Here is a 20,235-nt window from a genome sequence, read left to right on the forward strand (position 1 = left end):
TAAGCATGCAATGATGGGTGAATACATTTCCATTGTACCAACACTAGAGGGTACTCAATCACAGTACAACAAAAATAAATTATCAACTCTTAACAAGTTTTCACTGCTACAAATTTAAGATTCTGATTTTTAACTTAAATGTTGTCAGGATCCTTTCAATAATGGACTTCTCATGCCAGATTTTCAACATTTTCAGGTTCCTTAACTTCCATTTCCAGCTATTCATTTGAAAATTATTAGAAGAACCCACCTAAACCTCTCCCACCCATTCCTATTTTTTGAGTTTCAGATTGCAATTTCTCCCAAGCATATACCTTTAGTCTTTAAAGTGCATTCTCACTGCCTTGACATGTTATTTATTCCTTTACTCATCTGTATTTGCTGCTACACTTCTCACATAAACCCAAAAGAAAGGACCTGTGTTCATTAGAGGTGTACCACAAACAGCCACCAGATGGATGACACCTTTTAAGTACCACTCCAGATGTCTGCTGGGCATCTGCCACTGATGAGGTCAAGGTTGCTTAAGCCAATCCCAGGTTTGTTCCTGTCTGTGCTTCACCTCATTGGCTAAGATTGGCAAAGCCAGGGAAATAAGTGGATACAGGTAGAAGATCAGTAGCATTACAATGAGCTGAGACAGAACTTAAATCAGGGCTGCCATTTTTTGTTGTAGTAGCTCCCTATCACGGGTATCAAGTTCCACCCACAGTACCCTACTGAAGTGTGGATTAAAAATCCCTGAGTAAACGTATTGATGTTTGAAGCAGTTTGGCAATGGGATCAATTACCTAGAGGGGTGGTTGGCTGTCACTTGCTTGCGGTCTTTAGGCAGAGACCGGATAGCCATCTGTTGAGGAAGTTCCAGCTTCAGGCCACACTTCTGATTCTGTATAATATGGATAAAGATACCTGCAGGTGCTAAACAGGATTGATCCTGCTGCCAAGAACCTGTAGCGTAATTTTTGCTATTCCAGAGTTAAGGTTGCAATAAAAATTCTGGACAAAAGTAAAATATAGCATACCTGTGCCATTTGCCAAAAAAGATTAGATTTTATGTTTATGCTGCTTCGAAAATTAACTTTGTTTGTTTATTATACTGCCCTTCACCTAAGAATCACAAGGCGATTTACAGCATAACAAAAATACATAATGTAATAATCTGATACACTATATCAAAAGAACATGATTTCTTTTGTAAGTTTGTAACAAAACTATATTATGGCTCCTTCACTTTTGTGACTATAATGTAGCAGTTACTTATGGAGGAAAAGGTAGCAAGTAGGATTTGGATGAGACACGATTCTCCCACTTAACTGTTGCCGATTAATAAAACACCAACATTAGAAGAAAATAGATCTTTAATATGTGTTTTGACTTAAAATCTGGATCCAGCAGCCACTACACACAACTTCTGCAAGAGTTAGGGCATCTGTTCATTCGTGGCATTTGGCACCTGTGCAGCTTCACCATATTTAACAAGCAGCTGGTGCAGGCACCCCCAAACTGCGGCCCTCCAGATGTTTTGGCCTACAACTCCCATGATCCCTAGCTAACAGGACCAGTGGTAAGGGGTGATGGGAATTGTAGTCCAAAACATCTGGAGGGCCGAAGTTTGGGGGTGCCTGAGCTAGTGCCTACGTGGTGGAAGGGGTGTGGGGAAGAGGGAATTTGATTTCATTTACAGTGGACTTGGTCAGAGGATCACAGATATTTGGATAGCAGTGTTTAGTTTCACAGCACTGTTATCTGGGCAAATGGTTGCTCTGGCTCTGTTGTCACTTTTGGAAATAGAAAGGGGAACTAGTGCATAATGATCGGAATCTGTTCATATCAGTAGCTGCTTGGGTAGAAATCACATGTTGCGGGAAGACAGCAAACTTTTTGGTAAAGGGTGGACATAATCTCTGACTATTGCCTATGCTGGCTGGGTCTGATGGGCGTTGGAGGACCACAGAAACCCCCATTGTTCCATCTGGAGATTTCTCTCTTTCTGGATAGTATTAACAAAACTCCACAAAGCTCTCATTCATAGATTTATTGAAGATGATCAAGGCACATGTAGAAATATTACTCACATTCCAATAGGCTGTTCTATGGCTCTGAGTGAAGATGGTTAGAAGATTAGAAACCTTCAGTCTTCTTGCAGGCACAAATGAAGGTGGAAGGGGGAATCTTCAGCTCATTCTTATGGATGGAAACCATGGCTCCTCATTAAATCTGAACTGATCCTTAGTTATACATGTTAGATAGCAGGGTGACAGCAGGGGCACTGGATTAAAGCAATGATCTCTATCCATGAACAAGCATTAGACTTAAAGGCGTAAACAAAGTGCATACTGTGGGATTCTAGAGGGTCAGAATGCAAAGAGGAGAAAAGACTAACACGGCAACCCTGTACTCACTTTCCTGGGAGTAAGCTCTATTGAATTTAGTGAGACTGACTTCTGAACATATACCCTGTTTCTCCGAAAATAAAGACGTAGCCATAAAATAAGCCATAGCAGGATTTTTAAGCATTCAAGGAATATAAGCCATAGCCTGAAAATAAGACATAGTGATAGGCACAGCAGCAATGCTGGCCGCGGCAGGAGGAGGAGGAGGAGGGAAAAAATAATACATCCCCTGAAAATAAGCCATAGTGGGGGTTTTTTGAAGAAAAATAAATATAAGACGGTGTCTTATTTTCGGAGAAACATGGGTAGATACCTATGTAGACAGGGTATTGAGTGCATACAGAGCTACATATAGTGCACAGAGAGCTGAGAAATCAGCAGGACTTCCAGTCCCAGCAAGACTGGATCCACTTTTTTGCACTGCGACTCCACTCAGTTGGATGATTGCTCCAGTTATATTCAATTCCTCTTCGCTTAAGAGCTTGGCTTCTATGGTAAACACTTTTTCTCTTCTGCTGAAGTCCTTATCTAGGATGCTTTCGACCTTTGCAAACAAGAAAAAGGCAAAATCAGAACTTGCTGGTGTGCAATACCATTACTTGATGAATGGTAACAGTAATGAAAAGCAATAGACATAATGAGGATATAAGAAGAGTCTTGCTGAATCAGGCCAAGGTCCAGCATTCTGTCCTCACAGTTGTGAACAAGATGTTGATAAGGAAGCCTACAAATAACAAGCTGCCCACTTGCAATTCCCAGGAGCTGATCATTGCCTCTGACATTGGAGGCTAGTTCACAGCCATCATGGCTAGTAGCCTTGATAGTCTTACCCTTCAGGAATTTGCCTAATTCCATTTTAAAGCCATCTAAGTCCATGGCCATTGCTACACCTGTGGATGGCAAATTCCGTAGTATAGTTCTTTTGTCTGTCCTAAATCTCCCAACATTTAGCTTCATCGGATGACTCTCAGGGTCTGGTATTATGAGAGTCGTGTGTGTGTGGATATCTCCATCCACTTTCTCCCCAAACTAGGCATACTTTTATACACCTCTATCATGTCCTCTTCTTACTTGCATTTTTATAAACTAAAAACCCCCATATGTTGTAACCTCCTTCTCCTAGTGGAATTGCTCCAGCCCCTTGATCAGTTTGATGCCCTTTTCTGAAACTTTTTCAGCTTCTACAGTGACCAGAATTGTACACAATATTCCCATGTGTAGTTGCACCATAGATTTGTGTAATGGCCTTACGATACAGGCAGTTTTATTTTGGATCCCTTTCCTATTGCTCATTAACACAGAATTCACCTTTTTGACACCTGCTGCACAACGAGTTGACATTTTCATTGATCTATCCACTACAACCTGAGGGTTGATTTCCTGGCCAATTCAAACTTATTAGCGTTTATGTGAGGTTAGTTTTTGGGCACCGATGTTAATCACTTTACACTTGTTTAACACTGAATTCCATTTTTCCTATGCCCATTCAATTCATTACATTAACGAAAGGTGCAGCAGCATGCATCACTGTAGAATTCCTATTGTGAGTTTATACTGTGCAGTAAGTATTACGTTGTTCATTTTTATTAGAGAGCACACATCTCCAAATTCAGTGGGACTTATTCCTCAGTAAGCACACAAAGGGTTGCTGCCTTTAAAAAATTAATTCCTATGCTTGACTTGTAGCCACAATACTTACTCACAGCAATATGGAAGAGTTATGTGTGCTGATTTGATGGATCAGCCAAGGATGCGCACAAACCTTACACTTGTGAATGTGCAGTAGTGACATTCTGCATATCTTTAACCTCGTCCATTTCCAGGAAAAGTATCTTCTAGTGCTCTCTCCCTCTGCCTTAAGCATTAACTGGAATTCTCCCTTACCAGTGCAAGCTGAATGTTCACAATCTTCTTCTCCACAGATTCTGCCAGGAGTATCAGCTGCTCCTCTGTCAATTCTGGAAAAGTGAGGAATAGTGTCAGTTTCAGGAATGGCTTCCATTCTGTGAAATGCAAGGCCAAAGCAGAGACCTGGCAAAGATTTCAAGGATTTTCAGTTAGCAGCTGTAAGTTGCCTCACTGTTCTCAAAATAATTACTGGTACTTGTCTTCCTCTATGGCTATCTCCCTTAAATATTCTGAAAGTGCTCTGTTTAGGGATCAGAGAATCTAAGAGCTCATTTTTTTGGGAGGATGATGTCCAGCAAAGGAGCAGTGCAGGATCAAAATATATATGGAAGATAACTGTTGTCACAGTCTGGCATCTCCAGCATCTGTCCTGAAGATTGCGGGGCTGTTTGAGATGAGTGGGAGTCCTACAGTTTGAGGCCTGCCACTGATAATCCTTAATCCTACCCGTAGGATGCCTCTGCCTAGCCCAAACACTCAGAATTTATAAAGGTTTGGTTGTCTTATGTAGTTGTGGCAAGACATGGAAGAGAATATTTTTGTAAATGATTGAACCAATGTTGTCTGTCATAATCAGAATTGTAAGAAAAAGTGTAAAAGCTTATGGATAGCTAAGGTCCAGGCTGCACATTCACCGGGTAGGAGTTTGCAAAGACTGAATTCCTTGAGCTTCCCAACTAGAAAATGATGAGCAAATACCACCATATCTCAATTTTTTTGGGGGGGGGCAGGTGTGAGCTCTCAACCACCTTGAGTTCTGGCATCTGTCTTAAATAGGATCTGTCCTTCCATCCTTACTTTCAGCTGCTCCTGGGCTGAAATGTTCTCCGTTCAAGTTGAATACTTGATTCTGATATTTTGAGAGGGATAATGCTTACCATCTAGAGCGTAAAGGAAGTAGAGGACTGCCTTAACAAGGTCAGTGACAATGTCCCCACTGGAATCTTGTAAATTCTCCACCAAGTCTCGCAGCTCTGGTTTGCCAGCCTTCAGCTCAAATTGACCGGTGCCTTCAAGAGCCTCTTCCAGCTGAGAGTTTAGGTTACAGTAAAAGATGTTAATGCCAAATGGTGGGTACATTAACATATGAAATGAGATTTGGCCATGCGTACCACATATGTGAAAGTAGGGCTTGGTAGGTGATGAGGATCGCTTTATTTGTAAGCGGCTGTGAACATCAAGACTGGACCATTTGGCCATTTTTATTTAGATGTGGCACAATCCACAAAGCCTAGAAACATTAGGAAAAAAGCATGACTCTTTCGGGCAGGGAGCATTGCAGTGCGGGAGCTGAGGACCTAATGATAGACTGGACTGTTGGGTAACTACAGTAGGTAATTTTTGTACCATATATATATATATATATTATTGTGTGTAGAAGATTGTAATGAGAGGGGCCTATCATATCAATAGGGCAAGGTTAAAGGAGGGCAGTCAAGTTCTGGAAGAGTTTTGAGAACTGCCAAATCCTAAGGAAGGACTCAACAAGCAACTGGAAACTGTATGATAAATATTTTCAGTTGCAAACACACACACCCTGAAAAACCTTTTCCTAATGTTCAACACAGCCATTGATTTTATTTTTTTTGTCCTACTTCTCTCTAAGTGGTTCAGATGTCTTTCCCATTTATAACTGGTCATACAAACCCCTGATTGTTGAGAGGCCATGTCTGTCTGTTGCTACATTTTTTTCTTTCTTTCCCCTAAACCTGGGCCTTTGAATCTCTAATTCGGGTCTGGAACATTTAATCTGTTGAACATTTTATTTAACGCCTCACTTCACTGCTTTTTTTTGTTTTTGTTTACAGAACAATTCTGAAGATTTTAAAAGTAATGATTTTGTTTGTACTAGTATTTCTTTGTGTGTACAGTCATACCTTGGTTTAAGTACGCCTCGATTTGAGTATTTTCAGTTTAAGTACTCCGCGGACCTGTCTGGAACGGATTAATCCACTTTCCATTACTTTCAATGGGAAAGTTCACTGCAGCACTGCAGGTTAAGTATGCTTCAGGTTAAGTACAGACTTGCGGAATCAATTGTGTTTGTAAACCATACCTGCCAAGTTCCTGCTGGAGAAATAAGGGACCGGATCGGAAGTAGCAGACCGGAAGTAGCGCTACCGCCATTTTGGAACTGGGCGGAGCATGCTCAGAAGTGACTTTTGAGGCTGCTCTGCCCAGTTCCAAAATGGCCGCCGTGCCAGAAGTTGCACTGCAGCCATTTTGGAACTGGGCAGAGCAGCATCAAAAGTCGTTTCTGAGCATGCTCCGCCCAGTTCCAAAATGGCCGCCATGCCAGAAAACATTTCTGCGCATGTCCAGAGACTCCAGACATGCGCAGAAGGAGCTTCCCCCGGCCGGTAAGTAAACCAGGGAAAAACAAAAAAATCCGTTTTTTCAGCTGGGAACAGCTGGGAAAACGGGGGTTTCCCGGGGAATACGGGAGACTTGGCAGCTATGGTTTGTAACCCGAGGTACCACTGTATTACATTATTTCTAAACCACTCTGCAATATGTTAATTTAAGAGTGATATATAAATGAAATCCTAAGGTAAAATAAAAATTTAAAAAACTTTACCTGGAGCTCCAGTTCCTGCAACAAGTCATTCTCTCTCATTATCACCAGAAAGCAAGTTAGAAATTTGCCACGCAGCATTGCAGATAATGACGAGAATTCTACAAATTCTTCCTTAACTTCGTGCTGTATGGCTTTACTCTTGTCCTGTACTCTGATGATTTTTGAGATCACTGGCAGCATGGACAGAATTAGAGATTAGAGGAAGGGACAAAACATAGGGTTCACAAATTTGATACTACTCCATGTTACTGAAAAGAACCTCAGAATACCTGCAAGATACCCTTTCTCCCTGTAGGGCCACTAGCAATGCTGGAGGTTGTAGTGGGGTTAGGAATAGGAAACTCTCATTCCCTCAGTGTCACTGCTCTAGAACTAGCCCCTTGAAGGGCTGGATTATCTGTATCTATGCAGTGTCTAGGACCCACAAAACTCCCAATAAAAAAAAGTTTGGGGCCCACCAAAAAACTTCAAGTAAAGCAAATTATTGTTTAACTAAGCCATTTAACATTTATTCTGGACTGCAACCCCCTTCAGTTTTGCTGGGTGGGACTGATGGGAGTTGTAGTCAAGAATATTGAGAGGGTGCTAGGATGAAGCTGTATTAATTTCATAAACCTCATAGGTCATCTAGAGAAGCCTTAAGAGTTCCTGCCTCTCATGGTGCATGCAGCATATCTGAAGGTCAGGATAATATTTCAGTTTGATAAAATAAGTTTGATAAAAACAATAAATGTTTTATTCTGCCTGAATATTAGTAGTATTGGTTTTTTAAATCCCACACGGCACAAGATCTATTGTCTTCCCTCAGAATCATCAAAAACATCTTTACTGGGGCATTACAATGTATAAAGGTAAGCAATTAAAAAGTTAGCCAAAACGGTAGTTTTCAGTTTTCCCACCTCAAGACCCACATTTAATTCCAACCTTCCATTCTGAAATCTACTTAATTTTTTGTCAATTGAACATGGTTGAAGAAATCCATCTGGAAACAAAGGAGGTAATCAGTGCAATTTTAATGTATTGACACAGTATGATCACATCTCTGAGTTTCCCATCAATAATCTGACTGCTGCATGGTGAACAAATGGAAGCTCCCAACTACTATTCATGGTCTATTTTGGAAGTTTTTAAAAGTTGTATTAGGTAACACAACAGAGTCTTGAGGCACCTTAAACAAGGAGAGTTCACTTGTGACTCTCCAAATGTTGTTGGATTCCAACCCCATGTAGCCTGGCCAATAGTCAGAGATGATGTGAGTTGTAATCCAGCAACATCGTAAGAGGGCAGATGGATGTAGGCAGGTGGGGGAGAAATGTAGGGTCGGGGGGGGGGAATGCAACAGCAACAACAGACTCTGACAACTCCGTTTGTGGAATGCTCTCCCCAGGGATAAAACATTTCTCTGTAATCAGGCCTTTGGCCTGGTTACAGAGAAACATTCTATGTCCTTTTAACTGTAATAATACTGTAATAATAAACATTCTGTGCCCTTTTAACTGTGTTAGGGGAGGGGGTTTATTGGTTTGCTTTTTGTCTTTTTATGTAATTTGTGTTCTTATTTTGTGAACCACCCTGTGATCTTCAGATGTATGCAGATTTTTAATACTGTAACTGCTTACTTACATTAAACTTTAAATGTAAAATACTTTTTAAAAATTATATCTAAAATAAGTACAGTGGTAATTCACAAAACAGTGTTAGGATAAGCAAGTTTACAGTGCAATCATATGCTATATTCAGTTACTGAAAATAAAATCCTATTGAAGTTCAGTGAGGCTTACTTTCAGTTAGGTGTGGAGTCTAACACATCTAGTACAGAGTCTATCTTGGATGCCAGCCTGACATGGATAACAGAGATTGGGCTTCCTCTGAAAGGGATGTGCCCACCAGCCAAAGTCAGTGGAAATCAAATCTAGCACCTCCAAGGTACAAACAGGATCCTTTGCCAGGGCTTACAGGTTTGGGCCCCAAGGTCTGTAAATTGCACATCTTTGCTCTAAGAGAATGTTTGGCAAATTTTCATAAATACAATTTTAACCGTTTCTGATATTTTTTATTTTGAATACTATTTCAACCACAGTTAGTTCATGTGTGCGCGCTTGTGTTACTTTTTCATGCTTTTATTTTATGGGCCGCTTTGAGAAGCTTTCCAAATTTGAGAAGTGGTATAAAAATACTTCAAACCAATTCTCCGCAAGAATAAAATCCAGAAAGACTGTCCTCCCATGCACACTTAAAGGCGAGTAAGCTCCATTTAACTCAGTGGCCCATCTAAATAAATATGCTTAGGATCACATTGCAGTTCGTACGGGAGAAGAACACATTTTATTCTATCCGGAGAAATGAGAAAGTACATATAGAGATTGTTGACAGATATATGCTGAGGCCGGAGAGTATCTGTAGTAACAGTCACATTTTCTTCCTTCCCTCTCAGTTCATTTACATTTCAGGAAAATAAAGATTTCATGCCAATGTACATAACTGCCATCACCCCACATCTCTATTAGATGCTGGATTTCTCTGCCATCAAGTATATCTGTTAAGAACATATTTTAATCTAGGATACAGTTTTCAAAGTTGGCATGATTCAGCCACCGTTACCCATGGTGTAGTTGTCACTGCTGTTGTTGTCGATAGGCATCACATGACCTGCTACAAACAGCCAACTCTCCCCTGCTTCAAGTTGAATCAAATGAAAAAACAGGATTTTTTTTTTTCCTTTCTCAAATGTCCTATCAGGCCAGAAAAAATGGGTGTGATGTGAATACAGCAATGACACTCTCAAGCCATCTCTATCACTCTGTCAAACGTCTGTAAAGAAATAAAAACGTGACTCCTAAAATGTGCTTACCAAAAGTTCCTCTTCCCTTGGAGGGATAGTGCAAAATACCTGGGAGAAAGAGCAAAAAGGTACTCGTTCACATAAAGCGTATGAATAATAATGGCGTTTTGTTTTAATGTTCAAATGTGCGAGCATTTCTTTCTTACCAGTGATATATAAATTTGGGAAGGAAAGTAGGCAGTGGATCCTAAGATGGCTAAATTAAGGAAGTTCGCAGAAGGGACGTTTCCCATTCCCACCACCTCTGTGCCCCACAAACAGGCTCTCTGAAATGTGGGGGGGGGCCCTCTCCTGAATAATGTGAGATGGGGCAAAAGGGCTATGGGGGAGATGGGAAACCTTCGTTCAACAAGTTAACTTTTCTGAGGAGCCAGTATTGAGATAGAACTGGATGCTGTGTTGCAAACCAGCCTCGAGACTCATCTGTGTGGATTGAACCAAGGAGTGCTGGGTGCCCTGACTCAGAGCCTTTTAAAAAGTAATTGCGTTGGTGCATCCCAGGTCCTCTCCCATTTTGGGCTGCAGGAGTAAGTGGGAGGATGGTGGCGGCAACTACTGGAGAATTAAGACCCACAAGCAGCACTGCATGGCTCCTGTGTTGCTGTTGGGCAAGGGAGAAGGTGGGAGAGGCTTTGCTTGAGCATCCCTTCTTCGCCACAAGTTCCACCTCAGCAAGGCAGCTAAGTCACAGTGGTCTAGGTCTCAAACAAAAAGTATCTTACTTGCATCTCTCTCTCCAAATAATAGTTGCTTGGCTCTGAATGCCAGAATGCAGGATTGGGGGATGATGATTGCTTTTTTACTGCCTCTGCCACCCTAGAACATGAAAGGAGAATTTGGATCAACCACATGGGACAAAGTTTGACTGCAAGGATGTGTGTGTGTCCCCCCCCCCTTATTTCATGAAAGGCCGCAACTCGAACCTGACCTTCAGTTTCAGATTGATCCAGGTGTCGTAAAAGATGTTGCCTTCAGCATTGCTCGATTCCTCGAACTTTGTCTCTTCCATGGTCTCCACTGCCTCATGGATCACAAACAGGTCCCTTTGAATCATCTTTGATTGTTTAATGAACTCATGTTGCAAGTTGATTTTCCTGGAAGAAGAAAATAGGCACCAATTATCTGATAGAGCAAAGTGCATAAAATAGCAATGCATATACAAACTAGTACATGCAGTGTCTCTTCAGCAATCTATATCGTAGTTCTAAGCTCCAATCAATAAAGTATTTTTTTCCACAACGTACAATCCTGTAACATTTGGTTTCTCTTCCACTGAAGCGTTCCTGATTATCTGGACCCATTTCATCTGAGTCCAAGCATGGTTTGGGGGATGAATCAACCTTGATTGCCCTGCTGAAATGTGACACAGGAGTGTGGCCATGTCACTTTTACTCGACATCTCAGCAGCTTGGTATCTTATGTGAGTGGGTGGTATATACACAATATTTTTAGATATAAATAAATAAGTTCTGTGGCTTGTGCCATGTGAGTGTGTGGGACATAGTTTAGAAGTAGCTGTAGCTTAAAGGAATTCTGCGCTTGGAATTGGTAATTAACTCTAGTTGAGTTTGGAATCAGAGCACCTAATAATAATAATACTGTAATAATAATAATAATAATAATAATAATAATAATACATTTATTACCTACCCTTCACCTGCAGGTCCCAGAGTGGGTTACAACAATTTAAAATTTATAATTAAAAATAGTTACAACAGAGTACAGTCTCAGGAATAGGATAAGCCTTGAAAACGCACATCCCAGGTACCTAAAGAGGTCTGTCTTCAGCATTCACCAAAAGCTGTACAGTGAAGATGCCAGACACATCCAGGGCCGGAATTAGGTTTGATGAGGCCCTAAACTACTGAAGGTAATGGGGCCCTTTATATGTCCAGCTGTCCTTTGTCAACAACAAATTGTCGCTGTTTTTTGTGTTGAATATATGCTTTATGGTAATTTATGGACATAATAGGTATCTAAAGCCATTTGCACATATTGCCAGGCAACCAATCCATGCAGAATGTAGACGCCCTATAGATAGAAATGAGCAAACCAGTGATATTTTAGGGAGCAGGCTAGCAGGTGGGGCCCATGACTTTCATCAGGTATAGGCAAACTCGGCCCTCCAGATGTTTTGGGACTACAACTCCCATGATCACTGGCTAACAGGACCAGTGGTCAGGGATGGTGGGAATTGTAGTCCCAAAACATCTGGAGGGCAGAGTTTGCCTATGTCTGACTTACATCATAGGAGCCTTCACAACACAAAACACACTTACTGTATGTAGGTTTTATTTTATTTGTTATTTATCATATATTTTGGAATTGTACATCCAGTTGTTGTTGTTTTGTTTAAATTTTTTGGGGCCCCCAAGAGAGTAGGGCCCTAAGCTATAGCTTGTTTAGCTTATACATAAATCTAGGACTGGACACACCTCTGTGGGGAGGGAATTCCACAGCGAGGCTGCCACAAATAATGTCCTCTCCTTCCCCCCACCCAACACTTCTGAAGCAGATGAAACAACCAAAAGGCCCCCCTCTATTGATCTTAACATATGGGAAGGTTTGTAGGGAAGGAGATGCTCTTTGAAAGTGTAATGGGCAATGTTGAGTCCAGTTGGGTACATGAAGTCAATATCCAAAACTCTTGTTTTCTTCCAGCCTTACCCATCTCTTGTTGCAGAATCGAGGAGTTGGGAGTGGACATAGATCTTTCTCACGTTCACAGACCTCGAGTGAGACATACTAACAGCTGCCGCCGCTTCTACTCTTGTCTCTTCAACCCCCCCACCAATATTTCCCTCCGCTTTTCCATCTACGTGGTCCATAACGGTCAATGAACCTGAACCATGGACTTCTGGAGATAAAATAAAATTGAGAAAAATCAGTGACAATGAAAGGGACACCAGAACAACAAATGTAACTTAAGTCCATCTGGGTCATTGTCTTCTCTACCCTGTCTAGCTGTGGTTCTCTGAGTTTCCCAGCCCTAGAGATACTGGAGGGCAAATCAGGACTTCCTTAATGCAAAGCATGCTTTTCACCATGGTGTTAAGGCTTGATTCCAGTAAGTGGTTTTTAAAAGCAATATAATCAGTGCTATTTTTCTAGAAGAAGAGTTGCCGGAACTACTCACGAATGCCTCCATTGTTCTCTTGTGAGGGGTGCCAGAACTGAGTTCTAGCTGGAAAAAACACCCCTGAATATAATTATGGAAAACAACAACAACAACTAACAAAATTTTATTGCATTAGCCAGTTGACCATAGCACATAAAGGATCCAGGCGGTAACCTACCGCTCTTATACAGAGAATGTATCACATACACTTGCAAAACAGTGAATATAAAATCATGCTATATAAAAAGAGTTTGGTAAAAACTATGACACATCATGTGTGTTTTGTCTGTTGCAAAATATTTAGAGATCCGAGTCTAGAGAAAGTTAGCCTGTCAAAAGAGCCCTGAGTTTCAGGGCCTGCAATATATAGATGGCCACTTCGCGGGTAACCCGGGGGTTAGCATCCACCAATAGAAATTTCATGCGGTCATCTTCCAAGGCGATGAGCGAAGGAATTAGTAGAAGGAGCCTCGGTCTTATTGCGTCGTATAGGGGGCAGTGAAAGAACAAGTGGATAAAATCCTCTATCTTTCCCTTGTTACAGGGGCAGAGTCGAAGGTCGGGGGGGGGAGTGTTGGAAAATATACCCTGTAAGAATGCTGTGGGAATGGAGTGGAAGCAGGCAAGTGTGAAGGCCCTTCTTTGCGTAGGGTTCGTCAGGTCACTCAGATAGTGAGCCATAGATCTTACTGCTTTCACGCGATAGGTTGGCCGAATTGGATATAGCCAGGTCCAGCGCTTCGTCCCTGTCTAGAATCCATTTACGGATTTTGTCTTTGTCCCAAGTGATCAGAGCGGAAAAATCTGGGAGGGAATAGCGTTCACAGATAGTCTCCATGCCTTTTGACCCAATATGGCTACCAGTAAAGGCTAGAAAGGCTTGTTTAGCAAGAGTCGAGTTTGTGGCTTCTGCAAGAGATTTATAGTAGGTGGTTATCCCCTTGCAACGATAGATGGCAGTCCCAGTTCCATTCTTAGTCGGGCGGACATGGTCCCGTTAGGGAGGCCCAAGATCTTTCTTGCCAGGTGGTTTTGCAGGGTCTCCAGGCATTGGAGTGCTTTCAAATTTCACCCCCATATTTCTACCCAGTATAGCAACAAATTATGGAAAACAGAAAAACATGAGTTATAAATAAGATTCTTGAGAGATTTTTGTGGGGCAGAGGGGGAAGGAGGGGGTTGGAAATTTGCCATGTATGAACTCCCTTAAGAGGGTTGGACTAGATGACCCTTGGCTCCCTCCCTTCCAAGTCTACAATTCTATCCAAGTCAAAACTAATGATAAAACAGCATAACTGTGAGTAAAGGTGTCAAAACTCTATGGCACTACCACAAACCACAGAAAAATGGGACAAGAAATATGCTCTAAAAGAATGCTAAAATGCTCATGAAATTGAATTATGCACCCTGTGTTTTTCTTGCCAAATCATGGAATGCACACAGCCCTGTAAATAATGTGTGAAGGGGAATGAGCCTGAAATCGTCTAAACCAGAGTGAGGAACTTGTAGGCCACCAGAGGTTGTTGGTCTCTTAACTTCCATAAGTTCCAGCCAGCATGGTCCATGGCTAGAAATTCAGGGAGTTGGAAGCCAGCAACAAACGGAAGGCCAGAGGTTCTTCCACCTCTGCTCTACACACTTACCTGGGAGTAAGTCCCATTAAACTCAATATGGCTTCCTTCTGAATGTGTGTACGTATAGCTTTGTAAATATTGGAGATTACCTAGTTTTGCAGCATGGTCTCCCGATAACAGCACATCACTTAGCTTGTATTCAGTTCTCTGAAAACGGCTGGTCTGCCACCACGACTGCTTTCTCTTTCTTTGAACCAGGCAGAGAGGCCTAAAATGATGTTGGTCTATAACGCTTCGTACTGGGATCAAATCTCCTGTTGGGTCCAGTTCCTTGGAAAAAGATTTGGTTGCCTTATGAAACATTTCTGAGATGTATGCAAGACTTGCCGTTTGACCTTGATGGAGAAACAAGGAGAAGAGAAACAAACTTGTAAACTGTGTAGGGTGTGTTGTGCAATCTGCTGCAAAATGCCTTCCCCTTTTCCAAACAATAATTCCTACCAGCCTTCAAAGCAGTTTTTAAATAGGTGTAGATGTATAATCCCTGCTCCAATGCTATTCCCTGAGGCCAGTCATGGAACAACTGGAACATTGCTTCCAACCCCCCAATTCACAGAGATGATTCCAGGAGGATACCTCGGTCAATGGAATTAAAAGCCATTCCCCAAGAAAAACGCACATTTCATGCTGAAGAGGGCCAATTGCATGCCAAAACCCATATTAGAATGGTTCCAGATACAGTCATACATCGGAAGTCAGACGCCTTGCAAGTTGAACATTTTGGCTCCTGAACGCCGTAAACCTGGAAGTGAGTTTTCCGGTTTGCAAGCGTTCTTTGGTTTCCGAACGTTTTGGAAGTCGAATGGACTTCCAGAATGGGTTCCGTTCAACTTCTGAGGTACAACTGTAATGGGTTTCCTCCCGAAGTTCCTGCAGCTCAGCATCCGCTACCCTCTCCAACATCTTTCCCCTAAAATAGTATTGGTGAATAGAAGGCAACGGTCAAGGATCTTCGGGTCCTGAGAGGGTCCCCCCTGCCCAGAATGGAAGCACCACCACATGCTTCAAGACATCTCTATCAAATACCTTGCAATAGCTTCCTATTTTATCATCTTTCCCATGCATTCTCTATCTGCCTTGCTTTACTTCTTCAGCTTCTGTTGAAATTTCCTAACTGCTGTGCTATATATAGGTTTAGTATCCCAATTCCCCCTATAATCTGAAAATGATTTATTTTGTGTGTGTGTGTGTGTGTGTGTGTGTGTGGATATGCCAAGTCTTACATGTTGCCATCATATGGCAGCAGAATGAGCAGCCTAGAATCCTTTGCAAGCCCAGTTCTGCCACCTCCCTGCCAACAGGGATACCAGCAACAGGAGGTTTGCTCACCTGCCATTTCGATGAGTACATTGAGACTGGTTCTGTGTTGGCTGAGGTTGACAGAGTCAGGCAAGGGCTATGTGGAGGGACACTTCCACCTCTTGAAACCAGCCTGGTGGATCAGGGGCTTGTACTGTATTGCATTTGTTTATATCATCGTGTATTTACGCCATTTCAATGCCACTAGCTAAAATGATGTTCTCTGAATGGCTTAGAATAAATGAGTAAAGATAAAACACAAAACAAAACAAAAACCCCAAAGCTGCATAAATAACAACCAAAGATTAATCTACTAAGGCTGCAATTCAGTGCGATTCAACGGAGCTTACTTCTGAGTAGATATGCACAGCGCTTTTTTCCTCAAAAAATAAGTGCTGGTACTCACCATGAACTTGTTACAGTAAGTGCCACACTTTTTAGCAACAACAATAAGAGGTGCCGGGAATGCATACCATTGAGTACCCCCTTTTAAAAAAGCACTGGATATGCATGTGATTGGTTTGTTGTTATAATAATAATAATAATAATAATAATAATAATAATAATAATAACAACAACAACAACAACAATAACAATAATAATATATAATTTATACCCCGGCCATCTGGCTGGGTTCCCCCAGCCAGATGGGCGGCTTCCAACAAAACATTAAAATACAGATATCCATCAAACATTAAAAGCTTCCCTAAACAGGGTTGCCTTAAGATGCCTTCTAAAGGTCTGGTAATTGTTGTTCTCTTTGACCTCTGGTGGGAGGGCGTTCCACAGGGTGGGTGCCACTACCGAGAAGCCCCTGTGGTTCGGATGGGGAATAGAGTTGGTTCAGTTCAGATTTTACAATAAGCAAACCAAAACACAACTAAAACGACAGTATATACAAAATGCATCATATTAGGGGGAAATGCTTGCAAAAATGGGTAGACTGGGTAAAAATATATACAAAATGTGTAAATTAAAAGAAGTTTGCCTTAAAAATGCAAATGAATTTTTATTAGGCTTTTTTTTTAAGTGACAAACTGATGCAGAAACATGGAAAATCGAATTTAAGATTGGGAAAAGAAATACAAACTACAGCAGCACTGTCTGACTCCACCCTGTGACAAATCGGAGGAAGGAGAACATTTATGAAGAAGAAATTTAAAAGGAAATGCTTCAGGCTACCCAAGGGGCATCTTAAACACTGGCTTCTAATTTGTTCTTTCTTTCTTTGCTGCTTCTTCAACAAGCCATCTGAACGAATCCTTTCACAGTCTGAGACTATTAAGAGATCAGATAACCACAAACATAGCAGCAGCCACCCCTGAGGAAAGTCGTTTTCCTGTTTCCTTCTTAGCACCGAAAAACACTGAGATCCCATCCCTAAAAATAAAAGATCCGATCTTCAACCGAACAAAAAAGCAACAGAGAACTCAGCTGCCCACCCATCTATTGTTGAATGAACCTCTTCATATAATCATTCAGCGCTCCTTACCTCCCCTGTACTTAAACAGCAATTTTTGAGAAAAGGCAAAAGGCTGATTCCTTGGCTTTCAGCAATTGTATTTTTCTGGTTTCTGTTTCTGTTTCTGTTTCTATTTCAGGGAGCTAGATACTCCACTACGTACTTATTTCACTCCTTTTCCCGTTGGTGCTGCTAAGTTTCCCAGGAATGCTTTCACAAATCCATCATGGGGACAGGGAGGTGAGTCAATGAGGTGACAATGAGAATTTAAGGTTGTTTAGGACAGATGAGCTCAATTTCAAAAATGTGCTGCATAACAGAATCTTGAGGGAGACAGTCTGTAGAAAGTAAGTTTGGGACTCCAACTCCCATCAGCCCCAGCCAGCATGAATGAGCATGATGGGAATTGTAGTCCAAAAAATCTGCGAGTGTAGCGGAATGCTTGTTATCCATGTTAAGCCAGTTTTAAGCAAGCAGGGGACCAGATTAGAAAAGCAGGCTGAGCAAACAGTTTTTGCAGCTTGATTCTCTCTTTGCATCTTCAACTCTTACAGTTGCTGAGAAATGCTGGAATAGAAACTGTTGTACCCAACTCTAAAATATTGAAGTCACAGACCTCACAAGTGTCTCTATTTTCCAGCGACAGCCCCAGATTTTCCTAAGCTGTCCCGGTTTCTGATTTGATCCCAGTGTCCCGCTTTTCCTATTTTCTTCAGAGAAATGAAGGAGGGAATGGGGTTATCTGACCCTGCTGCTGGAAGGAGAGCAACTACTCCGAACTTAAAAATGGAAAGCGTAATGCTGGTGGTCAACAAAAGAGGTTTAAAGACTGTCTCAAGGCAAATCTTAAAAAATGTAGTATAAAACTGACAACTGAGTAACACTGGCCTGCGAGCGCTCCAGTTGGAGAACAGCCTTTACCAAAGGTGTCATGGGCTTTGAAGACACTCAAACTCAGGACGCAAGGGAGAAACGTGCTAAGAGGAAGGCACACTTGGCAAATCCACACTGTGATCAACTCCTGTCTGGAAACCAATGTCCCCACTGTGGAAGGATGTGTGGATCCAGAATTGGCCTCCTCAGTCACTTACAGACCCATTGTTAAAATCGTGTTTATGGAAGACAATCTTACTCGGCTATGAGTGATCGCCAAAGAAGAAGAAGACTGGAAGGATTTTTTTTAAAAGCAAATTTACCTAATTTTGGTTTTAAATCAGTTCACATTTAATGCAAATTTCTAAAAAAAATACTCAAGCTGAACACACACTTCTGAAGAAGTGTGCATGCACACGAAAGCTCATACCAAAATAAAAACTTAGTTGGTCTTTAAGGTGCTACTGAAGGAATTTTTTTATTTTGCTTCGACTCAGACCAACACGGCTACCTACCTGTAACTAGACACATGGATAAGTTACTTTGCAATAGGATGTACATTAGGCAAAATTGCATACAGAATATCAGCATTAGGATAAATTTACACTAGAATGCTGATATTTTTTCATTAGGATGTTGTTTTTTTAAATCACAAACTAATGTGGAGAAAAATCAAAAGCAGTGAGAAATTAAAACTGTCAGACTTCTCCCTCACTATTCAATCATGCTGACAGGTGAATAAATGAAGGAGCAAGTAAGGTGATAATGATTTAAGGTTTTACCATTGTTTGTAACAGGTTAGCTCAATTTCAATGGGTGTTGAGATACAGAGATCTTTACAGGGATCCCATGGCCCTCCAGTTGTGGTTAGACCAGGGTTACTAGACGTCCCCGTTTCCCAGGGATAGTCCCCGGATTTGCAAATTTGTCCCCGGAAAAATTCCATCCCTGGATTTCATCTACCGTAATGTCCCCAGGAAACGTGGCGGCAGCAGCAGCAGTCTCAGCAGCCCGGAGCCAGCCTAGTAGCACAGTTGGCTCTGGCTAGCTTTAAGTGCTGCCCGCTAATGTGGTGCCCACCATTTTGCCTCACTGGAAGTCCCCATATGATGTGTTGCGCACAAGACACATCATATGGGGACTCGGAGTAGGGGCTAAAGACAGGGTGCTGGGCGCTGCTGCTGGGTGAGAGGTGCGCGGGGTCGTTTATTTATTTATTTAGTCCCTGGATTCATTGAAATAAATCTGGTAACCTTAGGTTAGACTCCAACATGGTCTCAGGGAGGATGGGAGCTGTAGTTCAAGAATATCAATATCGGTGTTAAATGTTGGATAAAGCAGAAAACCTAGATTTTAAAAATGGCTGGAGGAATCCCTTGCGGTTACTGAGAAAAGCTGGAATGGAAAGCGTTATTCCTAACTCTAAGGTACTAAAATGTTAATCTTTCTATATTATCTCGATATTTTGGAAAGCTTTAATGTCTATTGTCTATGCATTCAGAACGACCTCTTAGGATATCGTAACCAAATTTGGCATGGACTTGTTTCTGAGATTAAGGAACAAGTTTTGGTCTACATGTGCCTAGGATGGGGTAGTGCTTTGAAACAAGATGGCATTCTGAACATTTCAAATTTGTACAGATTTGGACACTCTGTAACTGAAATGTCCCTCCTGGAGAAATCCTCTTCAGAGGAGGACCTAGCACTCTCTAAAGCAGGGGTCCCCAGACTTACAGGCTTCGGGCCGGTGCCCGCCACGCCGACCGCGCGGCGGGCCGGAGGGCAGGGGAGTGCGTGTGCAGCGGGCCGGAGGGCGGGGGAGTGTGCGCCCGTGCGCATGCGCACACGCACACGGTCGGAAAAAATTGCCAAAAATCGCTTGTGCGCATGCGTATGGGCCTCCCCCGACCCGGAAGTGCACCGGAAATGACCTCTTCTGGGTCGGGAGAGGCCCATACGCATGCGCACAAAGGATTTTCGGCGATTTTTTTCCGATTTTGAAGATCGCCACCGCGCCGTGCGCTGTAAGAGCGGGCGGCGGCAGCGGGCGGCGGGGGTCGTTGCGGGCCGGATTGGGAGGCCAATTGGGCCGCATCCGGCCCGGGGGCCGTAGTCTGGGGACCCC

General features: G+C 42.2%; 1 protein-coding gene and 1 long non-coding RNA gene across 2 annotated transcripts; one reads left to right on the forward strand and one right to left on the reverse strand.

Moving 5' to 3' along the window:
- Positions 1–1,209: 1,209 nt before the first annotated feature.
- Positions 1,210–19,869, reverse strand: GSDMA (gasdermin A). Its single transcript, XM_035137137.2, has 10 exons — positions 17,268–19,869; positions 14,566–14,811; positions 12,392–12,581; positions 10,653–10,818; positions 10,447–10,540; positions 9,734–9,772; positions 6,883–7,052; positions 5,183–5,333; positions 4,281–4,354; positions 1,210–2,940 (listed from the first exon to the last, which is right to left on the reverse strand). Exons 2-10 carry the CDS (start codon positions 14,777–14,779, stop codon positions 2,710–2,712), a joined length of 1,329 nt encoding a protein of 442 aa, XP_034993028.1. The 5' UTR covers positions 14,780–14,811; positions 17,268–19,869; the 3' UTR covers positions 1,210–2,709.
- LOC118095850 (uncharacterized) lies at positions 10,813–12,511 on the forward strand. Its single transcript, XR_004693830.2, has 3 exons — positions 10,813–11,144; positions 11,388–11,594; positions 12,386–12,511. It is a non-coding gene; the product is annotated as an uncharacterized LOC118095850 (long non-coding RNA).
- Positions 19,870–20,235: the final 366 nt, after the last annotated feature.

This window comes from Zootoca vivipara, chromosome 13 (assembly GCF_963506605.1).
Source record: "Zootoca vivipara chromosome 13, rZooViv1.1, whole genome shotgun sequence".
NCBI classification, from domain to species: domain Eukaryota; kingdom Metazoa; phylum Chordata; class Lepidosauria; order Squamata; family Lacertidae; genus Zootoca; species Zootoca vivipara.

Bases quoted from the DNA above. Each gene is read 5' to 3' on its own strand.
- GSDMA (XM_035137137.2), bottom strand. From the start codon at position 14,779: ATGTTTCATAAGGCAACCAAATCTTTTTCCAAGGAACTGGACCCAACA. The intron at 5,334-6,882 runs GTAAAGTTTTTT...CTAAACTCTCAG, and splicing joins TGCAGGAACTGGAGCTCCAG to CTGGAAGAGGCTCTTGAAGG. The intron at 4,355-5,182 runs GTAAGCATTATC...TCACTTTTCCAG, and splicing joins CTTCCTTTACGCTCTAGATG to AATTGACAGAGGAGCAGCTG.